We start from the raw sequence: 23,690 nt of genomic DNA on the forward strand, positions 1-23,690 counted from the left end.
CGTACAGTAGGTTAGGCCTACAGTTTGAATTAATGTTTATTTTATTGTTGTAAAACATAGGTTTGAGATAGTAGTAGATTAAGTCTGATTTTTATACAACCTTTTGTTTTGCATAATTGACCTTTTGAATTTCATTTCAAAACAGCTTGACAACTACCATGGACATACAACCCCTCAGAACACCATGTCATCGCAGTGGCCATCCACGTGTCTCCCAATTATTACGGAGGAGGAGAATTAGAAGATCCTCACAGCAACCATCAACATCAAATGCTAATTGAACGTTCAACAACACGCTACTCAAAATAATAACGACAACTCATCTGATTTAAAGAATTCTTTAGTAGATGTTGTATGCGAAGCCTACAACATCTAACTAATGAGTTCTACTTTTGTAGAATTTTGACCTGTTGTAACTACTTTTTCAACAACCAGCAGTACCCTTTCTTTTTTCCATTATTACTTTGGTCGTGGGCTGTATGACATTGGAATTTCTACATGTAGTATACACAAGGAATATTTATATTTTCTTTGCATTATATTTATATTTGCATAATAAAATTAACAATTATTTATGCAACACAAAAGATCTGAATCGGAATATTTTTCAATAAGAATCGGCATCTGAATCGGCTGGTGAAATTAGAATCAGAGCATTTCTAATGCGTACTACTCGATTGAGCTCACTACATTGAGGCCTTGGCATTCAATTAAAATGCTCCTACCGCATAGTTGTGCGTTGAACTTCCGCAGAGCACTACGAGGACGTACAGTACCTACAAACTTTGGCAGACATGTCGAGCTGGCACGAATCCAAAGATGCTAATCGTCAAGTCCTTCAAGACATGTGGGCTGACCAACGCTCTAGACGGCTCCGAAAATAACAAGATTTGTTGTTTCAGGTCGAATGGCCCCGTTAAGACTGGACCGGAACGACACCAGCAAACGCGAGCCTTGTTGTCATTACCAATAAAAGTAAACATTCAACTATTCGACCCTGATGAGCATGTTCTAGACTAGAGAACGACGAGGACTGTTGCAATAGCGATGTATCATTTGTTTATCAGCAGCAAACATTGTATTACTTACCAGTTATCACCATGTTATTTTATATCATATTTCTTGTATCATATTTCTTGTGTTATAATTGTATGTTGGTTGTTATATATCGTTTGTGATTTGTTAAATGATTTTGTGTTAGAAGTTTATGTTGGATGCTATGCTATTGTTCATTGTTTGTTAAATTAAATTTAACTTCCCAAATTCATGTGCAGCTAGTTGAAAAATTGAACTCCACCCTTTCATCGAACGTCACCTCTAATTAAACGGCATCATAAAAGAAAAGTTGAAAAATATGAGAATGCCATGGCGTTAAAATAAAGGTTTTACATTATTTTTTAGTGGGTTTTCAGCTTTAGATTAAAACTCGCTTTATTAAAGCAGTATGCTAAAAATTGACATGTTACTATGGGTACAAATCAAGTCTGCTCAACTATTTGGAACTCCAAAAGGAAATGAAAGTTGTTTGTTGTATATGCCCAGTGCAGCATCACTTTATGCCTGTTTGATAGTAAATAGATACACCACATGAAAGTATAGCTATTCCTGTCATACATAATTACATACATGTAAAACTCAAACAAACATATATTTATTAATTCAGTTAAGACATGAATAATATGTCAGTTGGTTCAATATTCAGTTTCAAATTCTATCTGTAAATGCTGAATAAGTCAATAATACAAAAGAGGCCCAAATGGCATCATTGGTGATTGTTCATCTATTGCAAAAGGCATTGCCACAGCTTTTCGCAGCATGTGTAGTACCCATGAGTAGAAGGTAAACATGTGCCGTACAAGGAAAGAATACTACTAAAAGAGAACAAGGTGGGCAACACAAGCTGTTGCAGAGAGAATTATTGACGAGAGTAGACAATCGGTGCATATGCCGGCGTCCCTATATCGCCCAGATGTACTCCTAGCTCGAATGTGCATCATGTACAACAAGTTTTGCACATATCAACATAAAGCCTGGTTCCCATATACGTCGCGAAGCACCGGCGACAGCACCGCAGGTTATTAGCAGTGAAATGGTAACCTACGCGCCGGGTACCGCCGGTAGTTGCCGGCAGCATCGCAATAGTTTAGTGCTGTTCACATTTCGCAAAAGGCTGCAGGCAAAACCTTCCCGAAATGCACTGTATGGGTGAAGGTCACCATTATAGAAACGGTATGGCGAGCAAACATTTTATTTGATTACTCGATTATGTTTAGCGATGCAGCGTTCATGTGAACATATGCTGCCGAAACGTTTTGCTGCGCAGGTTACCGCCAGAGTCTCACAATCGATATGGGAACCAGGCTTTAGGTTTGCGACCATTAAGAAAAAATCATAAATGAGCTTTAATAAGTATTCACTGATGTAAAATACATTACAGTTGCAGTAAATATTTGCTTGGATATTTATGTAATTGCAGTGCAGTAGCAAACATGGCACATTCATGCAGCATTATTGTATTGTGTACTTTTACTACAGCGCTGTCAACCGTATACATGCAGTACAACTATTTTCTAATACTCACTAAGCAATATTGGTGTAGTGGTGGTATTACCTACTACTCAGTGTGTAACCCTGGATGCAGTGAAGTGTTGTTAGTGTTGCTAGTGTTACCGTATTTCGGTTACATGAATGCTTGAAATTGGCTCTCACATAATGCATTCATTCTTTGTTATCGTTGGCATTATAAAGCAGCTCTTAAACTTTGAATGCATTGAACTCGTATAACTGTTGTGTATTTGGCTTTGTTTGAACTTTGTTAAGCAGATAATATTAGTAGTGTTAGACTTGATTATGGCAGCACAAGCTAAGTCATGAATAAGCTAAGCCAATATGTAAACAAAACTTTGCAAACAGGCATTTCATATCCAATCAATCGTGGTTGCCATGTAGAAAGTGTTAGTAATTGCATTAAAACATGCTTCGTAGTTTTAATGCGATGAACATATGTTGTATGTTTTAATGCGATTTTCAAGTCGCGTCATTTAATATATTAGCAACTGAGCAATTTGGTACATTTAGTGTTGTTGCACAGCCCACTCAGTCGTGAGTCAGACTGAAGCTCATGACTGAGAAGACAAACTTTCTCCCCTGCTCTTGAGCACCAGACTAGCATACTATAATAAGCCAGAATAATCATAACTACCAATGAGCCTCTCTATGCAACTTCCTTTACACTAGTTCCTTTACACTGCTTGATTCCTGTCACCACATCATCAGTTTTTGGCGAACATTTCAGTGCGGCCTTAGATATGGGGATCGGGAAAAAATCCGAAACAACCCGAGTAGGTCCTGACAGAAAATTGGCAGCACGGAACTTAGGGGAGCAACATGAGAACTACCTGTCATAAAATGACAGTAATTTGTTGCAGCGGACAGACACAGGCTGGTCACAGAAAACCCCTGCAGGAACAAATAGCCAACCGACGCGCTGTCCCAGGCGCCCACTGGTTGGTTAAAGCCTTGGAACAGATGATGATGACGCCCAAGCCTCAGCTGCCAGCATATCAGTTTAAGAGGCTTTTTCTCTTTAATATATAGACTTACTATTCTATTTCAATATTTCCAGCTGCGCTGTTCAATTGAGGCAGAGTCTACTAATACAAGATATCATTTTACAAGTATGTATAGGATGTAAAAGCTTATTACTAAAAGACCCTCGGTGACTTGCACAAAACTTGACATGACGAGATTTGTACATGACACATGACACACACAATATCACATGACAATAACACATGGTTAGACTTGCGCAAATAAATCTATGCTTAGCATAAGCCAAACACAAGATACCAAAGTGAACAAATTAATATACCAAACTAATTTTGTTCTGGGCTCACAGACAGTAGTCACATACAAGTGAATACATACATCCTTGGTATAATCAGAATGGTTCATTACAGCTGACATGTTATGCAGGCACATGCTTTCTTTAGCTGCAATTAAAGTTCATCTTGTGGTCAATGTAAACTTTGAAACTCTATTGTTATCACGACGATTCCAGCATAAACTATTAGAATAAGAACATAAAGTTGAAAAGGTATGATGTTGTAACTAGTGACATTGGAACACTGTAGATCAGCGTTGGTATCTTAAGATTTCAGCTCTGTAAATATTGCTTGATGGTCATTAAACGGAGAGTTACTTATCTCACATTGTTACTGTAGCAAAAAAAAGCAGCAAAAATTAGTAAAAATAATGGATATGTTGTTGTAACAAGCAAGTCAAAATAAATCAACAACAATGCTTACTATTCATAATAAGAACAACTTTATTTATTTCAACTTAATATTTAATAGTCGCCTGCATTATGAAATACTAATGAATGGGATGACAGGAGATCAGCGAAATGGCACAGATAAACGTTGGTTGTAACAAACGTTGCCACCAAAATATTCTTCCAGTAGAGTCACCATCAAAATATTTAGATTATCTGAAGTGAAATCAGATGGTCTACACAGCTTTGAACTGAGCTCACAGAGATAACCCTTGTTATCTGTTTAATGTAGAACGATAAGCAAATAGCATAAGGTCAGAGATCAACCAAACCTTAGCAAATGGAAAGCCCTTGCCCAGTAAGTCCTGGTTTACACAGCATTGATTACATCTGACATTATTTAGACAAACTCTCAGGTTTCTTAGGCAAGTAGACAATGCAGTAAGAAATCCTTTTAACCAGTGCAGTAAATTTCCCTACTTGAAACATTGCTCGAAAGCTATTTCTCATACATGCTCTAAGTTACCAACATGTTCCGTGACATTTAATAGCCCTGCGCTATGCAAGTTATTATTGTAACAGTGGGTTTCATGAAAATCAGTACGGCGCAATTCTTTGTATCAGATAATTGCATTTTTTACCTTCATGACATTTCTATCAAACTTACACATTTCTTTATTACTATTAGATACTAGTTGAAATACAAACCAATAACGCTTTTGCTTTTTGGGTTAAAAGACAGTGTTGTTTATTGCCACATGCTATTCATATTTGCATACACAATCAAAAAAACCAATTTTCACTAGCCGGTGGGGGGTGCGAATGGGTAGAAGCGAAAAAATGGGTAGAGCGAAGCCACTTATGTTATCAATTATTATGATAGAAAACAAGCTAGGAAGTATCGATCCGCCTGGCCTACATTTTACAGTAAGAATAGCTCTATGATATTAACTTGGTCAAATGAACTTGTAATCTGCATCACACATAAATTTCCTAATTCACGGCTCGGCCATGTTCAGCAAAGTAATCTGTCAGAATGTTTCTTGTTATAACAGTTCAAGCCTAAGTTACTAAGTACAAAATCTAACTGGTAGTGGGAACAAAACTGAATTCCATGACTCAGTGGGAAAAACACTTTCCTAAATAGCTCAACCTCAACGCTTAGTTATTGAATAACCAATCACGTGACCATTTTAGTTGAGGATAGATGTTGGCGTTACATTCCTCTTTTTTTGCTTCGCAGCTTCAACGACGCAACAGCTCAATTAGGTAAGAGAGCAAAAGAGAACGAAAGAGAGAGCGAATAAAAGAGAGAGTGAGAGACAGAGGGAGAGAGAGGGGGAGGGGGGGAGGGAGAGAGAGAGGGAGAGAGAAAGAGGGAGAGAGGGGGAGAGAGAAAAAGGGAGAGGGAGAGGGAGTGAGAGAGGGAGAGAGAGAGAGAGAAAGGGGGAGAGAGAGAGAGAGGGGGGGAGAGAGAGAGGGGGGAGAGAGAGAGGGGGAGAGGAGGGGAGAGAGAGAGAGAGGGAGAGAGAGAGGGGAGAGAGAAAGGGGGAGAGAGAGAGAGGGGGGAGAGAGAGAGAGAGGGGGAGAGGAGGGCAGAGAGAGAGAGGGAGAGAGGGAGGGAGAGGGGAGAGAGAGGAAGAGGGGAGAGAGAGGAAGAGGGGAGAGAGGGAGAGGGGGAGAGAGAGGGAAAGGGGAAGAGAGAGGGAGAGGGGGAAAGAGAGGGAGAGGGGGAGAGAGAGAGAGAGAGGGGGAGAGAGAGAGGGGGAGAGAGAAGGGGGAAGAGAGAGAGGGGGAGAGAGACGGGGGGAGAGAGAGAGGGGGAGAGAGAGAGAGAGGGGGGAGCAAAGCAAGGAGGAGAGAGAGAGAGGGGGGGGGAGAAAGAGCAAAGCAAGGGGGAGAGAGAGGGGGGGGGGGGAGAAAGAGCAAAGCAAGGGGGAGAGAGAGGGGGAGAGTGCAAGGGAGAAGAGGGAGAGAGAGCGAATAAGAGAGAGGGAGAGAGGAGGGGAAGAGAGAGGGGAAGAGAGAGAGGGGGGGAGAAAGCAAAGCAAGGGTGAGAGAAAGGGGAGGGGGAGAAATATAGAGAAAGGGAAAGATGTAGGGAGAGATATAAAGAATGATACCTTTGATGATTTAATCACTGTTAGCATCAACATTCGCCTCAACGAATATTTTCACCTTATGGTAGTTCTCTTACTAGCTACCATCATAGATTTGTGGTCTACATTGTTTTACAGGACAGCAGCAAAAATTCATAATCATTGTCTGTAAAAGTGCTCTATGACATGAACTGTTATTTCTATTACGAACAAGCATTCTTTCAGATGACTGTGGATGTGGAATGAGAATGTGTGATACTAGCTAATAGACATCTATTTTTGTGTTGTTTTAGTGGATCATATATGTTGCTACTTTGTTTTTAGGCAATAGAGGGGGCTTGACAAAACCATGCTTTACAAAGACCCTATAACCAAAATGCTTATGTTTAATAATTCTTTTGTTTTACGGTTTTTGTTTTTAGCTTATTTATTTTTAGTTGAAATATTAATATTTTAGTGTAAAATGCTATTCAACTGGTGATTATTCCACTCCAGCATTACTCCACTAGTTCTAAAGATGTAGATGGTGATGCAAATTCTTATTCTTTTCTTTTATTTCTCTTATTACTTTTTATCATATTTTTGTGTTTTTGTCATGAGCTCATTAACTGTTTTTTCAATTATATAGCATTTATAATGTGAATTAAAACCAATTAAAAATTTGGAAAAAAACTTTTTATTTTCAAAGTGACTGTTTTATATCTGTTTTGTTTATGTCACTGAAGCATGCTTACATACTCACTTATGAACTATCTTTTAAATGGTTTACTGAGCCTCATTTTGCCTGTGTTCTGGATGTATGCACTTTAAAAAAATGCAGTGTATGTTTAGTGGCTGTGTGTCAGGGTCTCTACACACAAGAAACTGCATTTCAGCCTTCAGAATTCCAGTGCTACTAAAGGTATAGGTAAGTGCACATCTCTTAGCCAGTTTTGCATGCTTGAAAACCATGGAATCTAGATGTATTTATTGAAGATCGTTTTTTCTAGCTACCAATAAGCCATAATATATTTTTAAGAATGAACAGGTAAATATGCATTTGAATGATTTTTTTTAGTTCATTTGGCTATTAACATATTTTTTTCAGTTCATTCATGGTATTAATATACATGTATGTAATCTTTTAAGTAACACGACAGGCACATACTTGTGGCAATGTTAATTTCTGTACAGTAGATCACTCCAATAGAGTCCTTAATAGTATTATAAATGTGCACTCATGTAACTCTCCAATACTTGCTTTCAATTAGTTTTCTAAACAAAGATTTTGGTGATTGTGCTCATCAGTTATGACTACTATTCAAATAATTACAAGACTTCAAGCTTATGAAGGCGTCAGTCTCATTTAAAAAGAAATGTATTTACACTAGATGATTTCAGAAGCAGTTTTTCAGTTTCTTTGCTAGCTGTAATGATTGTGTGTACAGCAGGTTCAGCATCAACTCGATTATAATTTTAATCGCGAGTCCATTTGTACTGGTTTAATGAAAAGTTTTGCAGTCTCTTGAATAGATAACAATTTTGTTTTAACCAATTACCATTTTGGTCATGAAAGCTTTTAATAAGTCACTTCCCGCTGTTTGTATAGTCATTGCTGTTGTATATAATTAAGAGTCATCTTCTCTCACACTGCACAATCGTCTACATTTCATAGTTATCATACCGTATATGCTTAGTGGTTATCTTATCTTTTATACTTGTGGTTGACGCATGTGCACGGATCGTTTTTTGACAGTTACAGAGTACACGCACCTATGTTAAATAATCGTACTTGTGTTATCACAGCATATTCAATATTTATCAATAAAAATATATAAAATAGACACACAAATACAACGATTGTAACCAACTTAACGTAAACAACTGAACAGATTCAAGCAATGCAAGACAATCATGCCAACTCTAAAGCATATTCCTTTGACTATAAAATCCTTATGATTGAATATTGTTAAAGTGCTTGAAAGGTTCGATTTAATCAAGCGCAGATACTCGTAGTATTATAGCACTAAGCATGTGCAATGTGTGTTTATGTACTTTGCGATTAACATAAAGTATGTGGGCATGTTTGCTCTTACAATCAATGATGGATAAAAACTAAAGTTTTTTTTTTATTTATAAAAATATGCTATGGAATATGCATAGTACTTTTTAAAATGCCCAATTTTACTGTTCTACATCGTCAAATAAAAATCTCAGAGCATTACAAAACTTTGTCAATAATGTAAAGCAAAAGACCAAGGTTATAAATTTAAAATCATAAATTAGGTTTGAAGTTCAGATGCATCTAGATAATGTACTAATTTTAGCAGAGGCGTTTGAACACAAAGTCATTGATAATTTGTTATTGGTTTGACAAGCGTTTCATCCTGAAATTACACATTTAGTGTTTTATAGATTTCATGATTTTGAATCACATCTGCGATCTTTAGCCCACAAGTTGTAGTTGTAAATAAAGCAACTACTAGAGTATGTAAAATGAATGAAGAGCAAAATTAAATGCCCTCAATATTAATTAAGCAGCACACTGATTCACTTTCGCAAGTGATTTTGATGCCTCAACTGGTTATGCTAGGCCTTTGTCGATTCTTGTTCATCCTTCATTTGCACATTGATTTTTTCTTCAAAAATAGTCAAAGGGTAAACGATTTCTAAAGGCGAAACTAGAACGAGTTGTTCTGTCAATCAATCAAATTACATGTAAGTGTACAATAGAAATACATTACTCACTAACAGGTTTACAATAGGCTTACTGTGTTCATAAATATTCATTATATTTATTCATTTTAAGTGAACCGTTATGCAATGTAGTTGTGGACATTGATTTTGTTCAATCTACGGTGTCAATCAATAATTTAAACTGAACTCATTCCTAAACATGGATATAGTAAGATCCTTTTCAGATTGTGTTAGGATTATGCTCGAACCATGCATAGGTAGAAAAGGTTTAGCCAAGGATATAGCATATTTTCATTTATTAAGAATCTAACTTCGTGGTCTCACATACTTATAATGAGGTTTTTGTCGTTTTTAAAGAATGAGTCTTTGGACTGCATTAGTTTATAATTTCGCTTTTCAGTCTGTTTAATGTAAGGTATGTAATGCCAGCTCGACTAGCCGACTCAGCTTAAAGATGAGCTAGCTTTCGGAACAAACCAACAAAAGATCGACTCAACAATTGGCTAAAAGAAGCGAAGCCTGCTCAGCCAGCTACGTATAAATAAGGGGCTAGCACAGAGAATAAAACAGATTCACTTTTGCACCTTCTATGTGTATATTCGTTTGATTGTGACTTCCAAATCTGCAAATATATACTTATTAACTTCAATGACGAGTTATTCTGAGATTGATGCAGTGCAGTACAGGAGCCGGTCAACTTACTTTACACTGGTGGTAGCAGTGGAATCTGCTTGATCCATGTCTCCACATCAACTCGGTTTTAGATGAACTTCCTTGGCCTGCTTTCAAAGTGGCCATCGTGAAAAGAATCAGAACAAGCCATGTAGATCCTGCTTGAAAAATGACAGTATGAAACTTAGAAGAGCGACACACAAACAGCCTGTCTTAAAAGTGGCAGCCAGTACTCATGGAAAACAAAGGTCAGTTGGTCATAGGAAACTCCTGTAGTAACAGATAGCCAACATGCTATCAAGATAGTATATGCTAGAAATGCTGACTCGGGCACAGGCTGGTTGGTTAAAGCCTTGGAATGAATTATGATGCTCCAGGCTAAGCTGCTAGGGCTTCAGTTCAAGGTACCCCAGTACACCAAACCTGGAGATGCTGAATATTTCATCAGATCAGCCAGTTTCAAGAGGTGACAAATGGGAATCAGAGACATAAGAGGCAACCTTTCTGCACCTAAAGTAGCCCTTGAAAGAGGAGTTCGAGAAATGCAAGGGGAGCTGAGTCAGCAGAGGCTGCCTTCGAAGCTATGTGGGCACCTGGGTGGTTTTCTAGGCAGACCCTATGCAGACTCAGTCTATTGAGGTAAAACAACAAGGTGTCGGTGCATGAGAACACTATGTAGATGGAGCAGTTGGCCCATATTTCAAACAGACACCTGTTCGATTCCCACTGAGCCAACATGGCAAAAAAAACATTTTGTAACTTTCTCAATAACCCTTTCCCTACATTGATACCAGCTGACAGTGCCACTTCCATGCTGACGGGTGCAGTAGCGGCCTGTCTTGCAGATCAAAGTAGGGGAATGCCAGCTTCTCGGTGCCACTGCTCAGATGGTAAAAGACGAGCCACCGAGCCAGATACAGGTAGCGGAAAAGGATGCTTTTACAGTAGCTGGCTTATGCTGATAGTACAACAGCTGGCAAATAGAGTTGAGAGATTATTGGAAAGACCAGACACCAACAAAAAAATGACTCGGCAGAGACCCAGCATCTGCTAAAACTGCGCGGAAATGGCTCGACAGAGGCCCACCATTTGTAAGAACTGTGAAAAAAGGGGCATGTTTATCGGAACTGTCTCTACCAAAGAAAAAAAGTCAACTCAAACAAACAACAGAGGGCCGCAACAGTACCACCTGCTGCTGGTTGCGCCAAAGCCTCTGTTACCCAAAAAACAGGCGAGATAGCATAGGGTCACTTGAGAAGAACAGATTAATAAGCCTACCGCGGAAGAACTGACCAGAAGAAGGTCAAGGCAAAAAAATACTTCTGTGACCAACCAAAACTATTACCAGCCTTTAGAAAAACCCAAACTCAGTCTGGCCTCGGAACCCGACCAACAAGACAACTCTGAACCCGTTTTTAAATGGGCAGGTAGGAGCAAAAAGCAGAAGAGGAAGGTTAGAGAGACTCTTCCGGCCTCGCCCAAACAAATGATGGCTGAAAGACTGGGTCAAACACTTGCCTTAAAAGTGGCAAGACTGGCTCAAAACTAGTCAGAGACTTACACTCGCAGGACCTACCAGGTTTTTACCACAAGGGCGGTAAAGCTGATGCAGCTCTCTCTGGGCAAAAATATCAAAAGCATGCTCTCAAAGTGGCAAGACCAACCTATGCTTGGTTGAGGAGAGCTTACCAGTAAAGAAACTGGGCGCCTACAAAACCAGGAGCCTGAAGGCTGTGTAACTTGGCTCTACTAAAACATGGAAAAATGACTGATCTCTCCCAATGTAGTGAGGAGAGGATTCAGATATGACACCGTTTTGAGCTTGCCCACTCCACCAGCTACTTCTTTCTTGAAAGGAAAGAGGGTCAGCTTGTCCAGTTCTTATTGAACACGGGTTGCACCACCAACTTATTGAGTAAACAAGTATTTGGCCGGTTGCCAAGAATTTTCAGCTCGAGGGCCCAGCTTGAGAAAAGCAACTGTAACGAGCTGTTGCCATATGGAATGAGGTTGCTACTTTACAGAGTGATCTGGTATCCTATTCAGCTAACAGACATAAAGGCTGAAGAAGTCTTTGTGGTAAACCACGTTGGTGAGGACACTATTTTGGAGATGCCAACCTTTGTTTCCAAAACGGTGTCTCCCTTTACTAGCGCTCTTTAAAGTTTGAGTAGCTCATAGTTCGACTAGATAAGAAGCTACAGGCCTGTATGAACAGACACAATCGCCTGCTGCAAAAAATTATACAACTGTCGTAGAAGATGTTGGTACTAGCCTGGACAGAAATGGCTATCCCACCCAGAATTATTGTCTCCTGGGACTGATAAAGGGCTGTCTGGACAGTCCACCATTGGTGACTAGTCTGAACCAATCTTCAAGTTTGATGCCATCATTGGCCCATACACTGGGGTGGAGAGCTAGCAGGTGGACGGTGAGAAGTGCCCGCAGTTGAATGCCACTGAAGGACCAGTGTCAAAATAAGGAGTGCCCATACACATAGAAGCCCTGTTCTCGGCTGCTGAGATTTGTTTGCCATGAACCTTTAGATTTATGCCATAAACCTTAAGGTTTATGTGAAGACAAGCCTGCTTTGCCAATTCAGGCTGCAACTTTGCCAATTCGCCTCCATAAACCCAAGGTTTGTGGAGGCGAATTGCCAAAGTTGCAGGCTACAGGCTACGGATCAGTAGCGGTCATGTACTAGGTAAGCCATTACCGACAAGAAGATGGTACCCTCAGAGCTAATGGAGTTGGGAGTCAAAAGACTGGAAATTCTGCCCAACAAGCAGAGTTCTTTTAGAATCTGACCAGATGAGGCGCTGAAAACCCAGGTGGCTATCCATCAGTGGCTCTCTAAATGGCTCTGCATCATATGGCTTTGCCATCTTCGTCTATCCATTTATGTTTCACGGGACCAGGTGCTCCAGCACAAGGAATACCATGGAACTAAAAAAAGTGAGCCTGTAGTTTAGCTGATGAACTAGCCAGAAAAAAACCAGTATTTGGCCAATAGGGGCTGGCCAACAAGGGTGGGGCTCAGCTGGTTTTCCCACCAAAGTTCTGATAAAGGAGCAATGCCTCCAATGGAAGGGAGTGTGTGGTGGAAGCCAGCCAGCCAGCTGTTTGCCAGCTCAGTTTGGCTAACAGGCCAGGAGATGAGCCAGCTCTCAGGACAGATTGATAGAAGATTGACTCGGCTGAAAAGGGCAGAGCCTACTCAGCCAGCCGTGTGTGAGTAAGATCCCAGCCGAGGGAAGAAAACAGAAGTACCTTTGCATTTTCTTTGTGTATATTCATTTGATTGTGACTTCCATATTTGCTAATATATACTTATTAACTTCAATTTCAAATTATTCTGAGATTGGTGTGGGACAGCAAAGGAGCCGGTCAACTTTCATTACAGTAGTTACTATTAGGCTAACTTAGCTTATACAATTGCCGTTATAAAAACAAAAGATAAATTATGGCTTGCACACTTCATTAAATTACATTATGCTTGATGTTTGAACGCTCTAAATCTTTCGCTGGAAGAGACCAAATATATAAGTAGACATCAAAATAAGCATTCTCATAATTCCTTACATGTAAAACTATCAATGAAATGACCTTTGAAGTGCCTTTATTCTGTCATGTCTAATTTTTGTTTTGAATGCTCAAGAAACTGATAAACAAAGGCTTGTGTAAAATGATACAAAAGCATGAGGGTAGAACCATAAACCAGTTTTAGATTTTGGAGTTCTTGCATTGTTTTCATCATGATTTTATAATGTATATGTTTTGTTTTAGGAAGCCCTCCAAATCCTTAGCAAGCAGTTACTTCACAGAGCTGAAGCGCATCAGTAAGTATCTAATCTATATATCTATTTCTGTCAGTCTCAATGTCCATCTGTCTGTTCACGTGTTCAGTTATAGCGATTAAGTTTTAGGAAGGCAAAGTTTGTTGCGCACCGCATTTGAACTCAAAACCTCCAGTTCTGCAGACAGGCATTTATCCAATACATGACACTGTCTAACTAGCCACACTAAGGAATAAATTAAGCACATCCTTATGACACATGCTAATTTTTTTCTGGCTTTCCTTTTAACACTGCAGCGAGCTTTATGCATAAAGTCATACCAGAAGAAAAGTGCTTGCCCATACGTGAAAAAATGCTTAAATTCACATGGCCAACAAGACTATTGCAATCAGCATAGACCTGTAGAAGGCCCTGCAGCTGAATTACACAGAAATAAACACAGTACACCAAAATAAACATAGCACACAGAAATAAACAAAACACCATTTAAAAGTTAGACTGGTAAATGTTGTATATGTTGAGCAAAAATAAATTTTCGGCTCAAAAACAACTTTGATAAACCATGCAAAGCCCGCTGTTCAGCTAGTATGTATATACACAAAAAGTATATCCTGTCATTAGGCAGTCCATAATCATTGTTGTAGAAAATATGTTTTAAACTTAGTGGTTAAGTGCCCGGTAAGCTTCAGGTCTCTTGGTTAATGTGTTATCCTAGCAGGAATGCTCAACAGCATCTGTGGGAGTAGTTTAACTCTACGAGGGAGTTGTCTAAACACTACACAGATTAGCAACTCAAGAACTCAATGTGGGCTTCACTATTTAAATCCTTTTAAGGTGGTTCAAACTATTCAAAATATGTTGAGTCTATGATATATCTAATCATACAAACACAAGTGTGTCGACATACTTGTAACGGCTGTCAATGAACTAACCAAAAAGCTGATACTGAGACAACATGCTAGCGTCACAGAATCAGTTTCAAGAAGTTATATAACTTGCCAAAGCAGTTTTCTATTTAAGGGCTGCTTGAAATCAAAAATCTAAAAGGGAACTGCAATCCCTATAATAGAATTGCAAGCAAGAAGAACATATAGCTTGACATTGCAAATATAGCGTGTTGTTCAACAAAGCTCTCTAGACAGGAAAATGGCATGCCTAAAATTGGATACCCGAATAGATTATTTGCAAAAATAGTAATGCTACACACATGTTGAGTGTGTGTGGGTGTGTTCCACATGCATACATGCCCACACACGCCCACACACTCTAACATACCCACCTACCCACACACACTCAATTACCTACACACTCGCACATCCACACACACACCCAATCACCCACACACTTACACGCCCACACGCACATGTACATGTCGGGTACCGACTTAAGCGAGCTTCTGCAGCTTTCCGCGAAACTAATTGGTCCCGCCCACAGGCCATCATTGACACAAAATCGACCGTGTACACATGTTCATGCGCAATGACCCACTCATATATACAAAGGCTAGGAGCCCCTCATAAAACTTGACTCGAAAGCCAAAATCATTCGAGAACATCATCAGTTTCTTCCCAAATCCCTCCAAACAATCCAAATAAACGTCAACTGTATTGCCAGCGTCAAACTGGCAGTTGACAAATTGATGCCATGCTTTTTTTCAAGGCATAGCATACTCGGCTGCCAGTGCAGCTTTCACAACCTCCCAGTTGAAGGTCGCTCTCAGAATCATAAAGCTATATAGCCAGGCAGCCTCGCCATGTAGCATATATGGGAGGAGTTCCACATCTGTGACTCTTTCTAGGGTCACACCTGTGGAACTCCTCTCGCCAGCTCAGCCGATCCAAGATTGACCCACAAATCTGGTTGAGGATACTGGCCAAAACACCAGCATCTAGCAGCATCAAAGCAAGTGCCTGTGCAACTGTTCCGGAAAAACCAGCATCAGCAGGTGCTAGCTTTTGGCTCTCCTAGCGCTCATATCCTCAGGTACAGCCGCTAACTAAGTTAGCTACCCAGCTTCCAGAACCCTGACAAAAGCTGAAATAACTTGTCAGCAAAACAACAAAGATGTTGCTGTCATACTGTCAAGTGTAATACTGGTGATGACGCCATGGCGGTGTATGCCAACAAGATTATGAAGGGGCGGCAGCTGTGGGACAAGCTGTAGGTAGTAGACTTGAAGTTCGCATACCTGCAGATCTAAATTTTTAAGGACCTGGGAAGTATTAGATCTTGAGGTATGTAATGATCCTCTGTTTTAGGACTATTAACTATAAGTGCTGGATTGTTGGTTCAAGTAGTTGGTTTATGATTTGCAAATGTAGAGAACTGTATTTTAGGTATAGATTTAATGATGAGAATTAGACTGGCTTTTTTTAGCTAAAAAACTTTAAGACAGATTATATTTATTAAAAATTCAAACTTTCAATAGAAAAGACATAAAATATATAAAGGCTAATCAAATCAATACCTGATACTAATTGCACAAGTCTAAAAATATAAAGAGTGATACAAGAGCAGAGTAATACTTAAAACGTGAGTAAGATATGGAATTCAAAGGGTTTCTGATTTAAGCATGCTTATATAAGTTAACCTAGTCAGTCAGCCAACCATCATATCCGTAGATCTCAGACAATTGGGCCTTGCAAAACTTCCTAGGCAGTAAGTGAGTAAGTATAAATAAGCAGATAACATTTATGCTATGCAGTAAAATAGCAGGTGCTAGGAAGTTAGAATAACAAATCGGCGTGCCAGGCTACTAAGAGTCCAGAAAACTGCTTCCTATTTTTGTCAAAAATAGTTATATAAAAGGGTATGAGTGGTTCTGCAAGAAGTGTATAATACTCTTACGACAAGATGCATAACTATTAATATAGAAGTAAAATCACATTATGGGTTCCTTCGTCTCAGAATGACAGGTCTTGATGGGCTTTGTAATCAAGGATAACAAAAATTGGGCGCTTCACAGGTACACAATGCCTTAACCTGACTGAGTTTTGACCTCTCATGGTTGCCAAAAATCATGACCTCAATTTTTAGATAGGTTCTGTCATTGGACAAACGTGTTGATTGTGGGACTGATCACTATATTGATGGCATAGTGGTTCAAGAATCTGTATTGAGTGTTCAAGAGTTGAGAAGCCACTTAGCTAAGTAAGAGCTCAAAACAAAGGAGCACGAGATCCTGGATGGAAGCTGACTGTCGGGTGTTACTTTGCAGAAAGATTCTAGTAGGCATCTGCAGGTGTGGAAGGGCACAGCACTTTCAGAGCTCAATTTTGAGCCAACAACGCTTATGAAAAAGGGAGCGGTTTTTGAAATGTGGCCAACTGGTTGGCCACTACCTTGTGGCAGAGTGGCTGCAATCACACTGCAGTTTTTTAAAACGGCTGGGTTGCATTGGAAATTGAGACTCTCTTGTTGGGAAGACAGTTAGCAGTCTGGCTAGTGAGCTCTTGGCGCGTTCCTGCTGCGAGGACCCAGTCAAGGGAGGTTGGAGGGTGAACCCTCACAATTCTGTTACAGTGTGGACTGATGCAAGCTCTTTTGGCATAGGCATGGCCTTGGAGGTCGATGGCAAAATTGTGGAAAATGCTTCATGACTCCAAAAGGAATCTTACTACCAGCGCATCAATGTTACCGAGTTAGAGGCAGTTGGTCAAGAGATCAATTTAGCAATGACATGAGGTTCAAAACTTTCACAATGGCTATTGATTCACTTATAGTTGTAAACTGATTGACCAACATCATTGATGGGCGCAAAACTGTGTCTGAATGTATGGTGTCGCAGAGATGCTTGTGAAGCGCTGAGTATGGACTTGCAGTGTCCGTTCACTTTGTTCCTTCTGTAAAAAACAAATCTGATCAAATGACCAGGGTACCAAAGCACTGGCTGGTGTACCAAGAGAGTGACTGTAAAGCAACTGAGATGTCAGCTGCAATTGTCAGCACGAAAGTCTTGAAAACATCATCTAAACAGCACATTTTCTGCACCATTTGGGAGTTAACAGGATTCTATATCTTGCAAAACAGATTCATAATGATCTGTCCTGAGAACAGCTACAAACTAAACTGGCCAGGTGCAAGACAAGACAAAAATGCGAGACAAGCGTATTGTGGCTATTTGAGATTTGACCGTGGAAGAGAACAAGCACTGAATTGCCATTGATGTGACTCATTATTGTGACAGTCTTTTTCTGTCAATGGTGGACTGTGGCTTGTCACAGCTTGTCTGTCGTCTGGCATAAGCTGCAAACCGAGTTCGCAGCACAGATATTGACTCAGCTCCGTAGCATCATGGTTGAGCGTGGGACGTGTAATGAGTTGTTACTGGAAAACTCATCGGCGCTCAAGTCAGCAGCTGTTTATTATGGCAATAGTAGAATAGTAGGAAGAAAGTTTCGGGCAATCAGGATAATTGCTAAAAGAGGTGAGATTACCCCAGAGAAGGGGATCTTTTGGTATAATGTGACACCTCCAAAGGAGACGGAGAAGACATCTGTTCCTTCGAATTTACTGTTTCAATATCAATGGCGAGTGCACTTTGCTATCAACAGTTAGGTATCTGGAAGAAAATGTCGAGAGCAGTTTTAATGTGGTCGATGAGGCGTGGGTGAAACCATATCCTTCATCTTGTGCAAAACAGTGAACGCTAGGTCAGGTTACCAGCATCGACTCTAAGCATACAGTGTGTGTGAATGGCATGCCTAAGGCAAGTGAGGGATGTCAGGTGACAGCACTATGGCAACAACAGAGATACTGGCGGGCCATGTTAGCCATAGACTTGTCAGTGACATTCAACCAAGACTTTTGGGTTTGGGAGGCAACAATTTCCTGGAAGCGAATGCTAGCAGCTCAGCGTTGCATAGCAGCACCAAGCTACAAAGCAAGATAACAGCATCTTAGTTGTCTTGCAGACAGACCAGATAGGCCTTTTTCCTTATTTATATACTCGACCTTAGCTTGTAAATGATCTTGCTTGACACAAACCGTTAAATCAGAATTTTCCTTATTTTGCACCTACCACACAACAGAGTAAGACATGGTGAATCTTTTGATATCAAATAACTGCAATGTGAATTTTGTTGCAAGTCAACCTTTCAAGTAATACTTGCTATTATAAAGTTTGATTGTACAGTTACATGTATTCATCGTGAACATTCCCACTTCTAACCTACTCTCTGCTGTTGAAACTCTTTTTTAGTCATCTTAATATACACCCACAGCATAACATATCTCATTATATTTCACAATCAGGGCCAATCAGCATGCTCATTGGGTGTTAAATAATTGAGTCGGCGTTGACTTATCATCAACCGGAATTACTGGTACTTGTTCGCTTGGCGTGTTGGGATTTTTACCACTAGACGTGTAGCTGAATTTCATATAATAATCACGAATATTTGCCGTAGACATCTCAGTTTACAATCCGACCAATCATTTCCTGAATCAATAACTTGTAGCGAACCGTATTTTACATCCAGGCCGTCCCTGTTAGAAAGTTTCATCGAAGTACTTTTCGAACGTATGAGATTTTTCAGATTTAAGCCATTTTTTCCGTGTTCAGTTATTTTATTTCTTGATTACGAACAGGGCTTGTATTGACGACTCAAGAACATTCTGGTTCATATAGGTTATTAATTGAATACCGATAAGTAAGTAATATTTAGTTATATTTGAGAATCTTATGCGATAATTTTTTTGTATAAGTAGTGAACTTCATATAGTGAAAATGTAGTTACTTCCACCCATACCTGCCAACTCTCACGCATTGGGCGTGAGACTGACGCAATCACCCCAAAGAAAAAATGAAAACGCGTGAGAAATGCGTGAGATTTTTGCCCCAATTTCCACAGTTTTATATGTACTATCATTGACACATCAATTGCCCCAAAACCAAATGTCACGCAATGCCCCATTCTTGGGTTGGCAGGCCTGCCCCACCAGAAATGTTATATGTGGTTAGGGCGAAATTATGTTATGAACAACTAATCCGAATCCACCCACAACATCATTGTTGAGATTGCTTTGTCATCATATTCTATTTTGATTATGTTTAGTTGTCTACTTTTGCTTAGCTTGTGTGAACTAATTGGATTACTGCTGGTTTCGGTACTAGTGAAGGTGTAAATCTATTGTAAGCAATACTGATATTTGCCAGTAAAAGTTACTTCTTTATTCTTGAATTTTATCATGGGAGCAAATATAATGGGAGCATGTGTAGTTGGCATCAAATAACTCTAAATGTCCCTTAAAAGTTCCGCTCAGTATGCCACCCCCTAAAACATGCAACTGGACACAAAGGAATGTCATCACATAGTGTACAGCAATATTTGGTTTCAACTCTCTTTCCATTCGTTGCCTTCGGCCATTTCGTGTTGGCACTGTTGCACACTCGACGCGATCTAAACTTTATCCTCCCAGTCTGTTCAAAAGTTTGGTTTAAAGAAGGATAATGATTTGCAGTGTTTAACCTTGCTAAGTTCGAGCCAATTGAACATGGTCTTCCAGCTGCACCACCTCTACAGTCATTATCTGGCCCTGCTTTAAGTAGTAGTTGATCGATCACATCTAGACGATACTTCAAGCTGGTGACTGCTTTCCCGGTTACGTTGCGATGTACTACAAACAAATTGTGAATAGCAATGTCTACAAAATGACAAAAGATTTTCTTGTACCATTTGTTTGACATTTTTATGTGGTAGTATTTGATCATCTGGTCAGTCAAGTCAACTCCACCCATGTGACTGTTGTAGTCTAGTATTGGAGCTGGCTTCTTTATTAGTTGGTCTTTGTGTGTTCGGCGGTTCAATTCAGTGAGCTCGAAATTACTGTGATAGTTTGAACAACACAAAATGAAATTTCTGTCAATCCTGCATCCAGTCAGGACTGGTGGACAAGTAAAATACTGTGACACGCCTTTCTTCAGAAGTTGACCAGGCTCTTTTTCTTTGATAGAATTGGGCACATTTTTTCTATTAGAATGCACTGTTCCGTAGACATACGTTCCTTGCTCGTACAATTCTTTCATTAAAGCAGGGCTCGAATACCAATTTTCCATGACCAGTATATGACCTTGGTTCAGCATATCCTCCATCCTCAAAAACAACTCTGTGCGCTACACCCTGAATCATGTTGGCATTCTTTCTGTTTTTGCCGACATATAGCGAATATTTAAAAACATACAAACATTTTGGCATCACCGATTGGTTGCTTCTGCATGTCATGAAAAACTTGGATGAAGTCATGAAACATGTACCAGGTAAAGAAATACGTATTGCAGCTACTTTGTTGAAAGAGAGAAAGAAAAGAAATAATGAGCTATTGGATAATGATTAAACATTTGTGGTTCATTAAATGACTGTCAATGATAATTTGAATGCAATGGGGAAAAGTGTCACTGAAATTGACAGTGAGGTAGCAAAACTTCAGAACCTGTTGCTGCCGAATTGACCAAATATTAAATGAATAGTACTAAGTCTGTGCAAGCCATATAAACAAATCGGCGATTTACTTCATGAGGCTAAAAGCTTTTGTATGTTGTGAAAAATTGTTGATACTTAATATAAAGGCAGTTCATACTCAACTAGGTACACGTGGGTCATTTTGGTTAGCAGAAATGTCTGATTAAACCTCGTTAATTTTGGTTCCCCTTTTTTCAGTGCGCAGTTCATTGCGCATTGGCCTCAGGTAACAAGGTCTGATGTCTTACCCTGTTAACTTGTCTTGGCAGAAACTGACAATGGACACACTTGAGTTCAAAGGTAGCAATGACTTAGTTGCTGGAAACTTTTTTCTTATTTTTCATCAGCCATACAAAGGAAAGTTATGGCATGTTGGAAGAATCTCAGCTAGACCCGTGTCTGCATATTAACGACTGCTACTTGACCTATAAGTTATCTTAGAGTATAGGTTATCCCCTGTGTCATCCCGCCTCTTCTGCCCTGGAGTTTTTTTTAAAGATTTGTGTAGACTAGCACGAGTAGCCAATAATTTTATTTTTTTAACAGTATAGCTTCGTTTGAGCTAGACCAGCCAATAGAGTATTTGGAAGTTGGATCTAGCATAGAAGAAAATTTTCTATGTGTTTTTAAGCCTTGTAGTTCTTACATTACTCAAATTTTTTGCCACGGATTCGTATATTTAGGTAATAATTGTGACACCATTACATACTGCCTTATACCTACACTTTCAACTCTAGGGTCTCCTAGTAATATACAATATGTATATATTAAGTGAGCGACTGTACCAGATTGACAGATGAACTATGTTCTTCTAAAACCTAGTCCATCTTAAATTACGTGCATTCTTGTTCCTAACTCATGTCAGTATCAGATGCTGCAGAGAGGACTCAACTGACCAATGTCATGGCCCTGCACACATGCTAGTGTAACTATAGACATCATATTCACACTTTTGTTTGATATGATTGTTTTAGCCGCGATCAAGTTTTGTCGATTTTAATCTTGGAACATGCTGGCTGTCAAATTACTTCAAACATCAAAAGAATTGCAACTGATAGCAAAATACATTCAGATAAAGTCTATTAAAACTTTGTGCAAGTTTTAAACTGAAGGCAAAATGAAAAATTATTGTATCTGCTACTATTATCTTACTATTATTGTATCTGCTACTATTATCTTACTATTATTGTATCTGCTACTATTATCTTACTATTATTGTATCTGCTACTGTCATTGCGTTTGCATTCTATTGTAAGCAAGAATGACACGCAAATATTTTCCAGCATATTGCCATAGTGTTTCTTTCATGGTTATTCTTTTGAACACAATAAATTGTGTTGTAGGATGGAATAAGGCTTAGTGCTGAAGTTTCATATACAATAGTTGATTCGTAGATAATCATTGAGCCAGATGCTCCAAAAATAATATTAATAATGTTGGTATTGGTCACACATTTCCGCTTAGTATCAGTAGGTGTACAAACCATTTCCCCTTTTAGTTTATTATATTGTAATGGGTAATGATATGTAAGACTAACTGCTGACACAAATACCCTACGAACATGAGAAACAATGAGTGATCTAGTGATTCCTAATAATGAAGTAATAGCAATTGATTTTACAATTTTAATATAGTTAATAATTCTATATAATAATTAAGTTTAGTGTGATTCTAGTAACTTTTATATTATATTGCCTTACTCTTTAGACCAATTATATAGATATTAGAATTAGACCATATATATATATATATATGTCAAGACGTATATATGTATATATGTATTATATATATATACATATATGTAAATAGATACATACATGTAAATGTCTATACACATACATATGTATGTGTCTATACAGATGTATATGTTTATAATACATGTACATACCCTAGGACACTTATATATTCGCGGCATCTAACTTTCACGTTTTCGCGGTGTCATCCTCTCGCGAAAGTTTCATGTGCGAAACTAAATTACCATAACAAACGAGCGAAAAAGCGAAACTAAACAGCTTTGTTCATTGATACTGTAGAATGGAATTTTAATAACGACATTTATTTTAACGTTTTTAACGACCAATATAGCATCGTTAAAATATAAACCAACAAAATAATTTGACTTTCAAAATTTATTACGTTATTATTTTGCAATTAATTATGATTATTTTCCCATTAAGAGTGATTTATAATGATAGGAATTTGATGTCAATGCACACGAATTAGTAGATTATCGTTTGCTGGGGACATCAATCAATGCAGTGAGCACCGTGTGTTGAAAGAAAATAAGACACATGCACTGACACTCGCAGTACTACACAAGCAGCATGGCTCTGGAAAGGTTTGGATTCACCACTGACACCTCTTCAATAACTTGTAATTTTTTGAGATTTGTTTTGTTTTAAGTGATGTGACTGACGAGACGTTTTTAAATTAAAATAGGCAAAACATGACCGCAGTTCAAACGCTCAGAAAAAGACATCTTTTTCTTTTGAGCGTTTTAACAAAGATCAATTTTGCGGATTTTACTTTAAGTTCATTCGGAGGCTTTTACGTTTTCGATGGGACATGGCCAAGCGGGTGTTTGATAAAACTTAATCTTCTGCAAACCTTTGTAAAAGTCGTTAACAAAAATATTTTGCCTCTGATGATGATAATAATGCTGCCTAGGAACTACGAGAAGTTGATGTTTGTCTCTATGGCTTGGAATGAAGTG

At 39.0% G+C, this 23,690-nt stretch overlaps 2 protein-coding genes across 2 annotated transcripts in view; both read left to right on the plus strand.

The window, feature by feature from the left end:
* The window catches only part of LOC137408689 (baculoviral IAP repeat-containing protein 7-like), a 59,447-nt gene extending 47,564 nt beyond the window's left edge, over positions 1–11,883 (plus strand). Inside the window, exons 10-12 of the mRNA XM_068095267.1 lie at positions 3,429–3,506; positions 10,566–10,640; positions 11,767–11,883. Of these exons, the coding sequence (XP_067951368.1) occupies positions 3,429–3,506; positions 10,566–10,640; positions 11,767–11,883 (270 nt within the window). The remainder of the gene's footprint in view (positions 1–3,428; positions 3,507–10,565; positions 10,641–11,766) is intronic.
* A 7,147-nt stretch (positions 11,884–19,030) lies between these two features.
* Positions 19,031–23,690, plus strand: part of LOC137408862 (baculoviral IAP repeat-containing protein 7-like) — an 88,042-nt gene continuing 83,382 nt past the window's right edge. The window contains exon 1 of the mRNA XM_068095447.1: positions 19,031–19,168. The gene's annotated coding sequence lies outside the window, so the exon portion shown is untranslated. The remainder of the gene's footprint in view (positions 19,169–23,690) is intronic.

The sequence above is a fragment of the Watersipora subatra genome, chromosome 11, assembly GCF_963576615.1.
Source record: "Watersipora subatra chromosome 11, tzWatSuba1.1, whole genome shotgun sequence".
NCBI lineage: Eukaryota > Metazoa > Bryozoa > Gymnolaemata > Cheilostomatida > Watersiporidae > Watersipora > Watersipora subatra.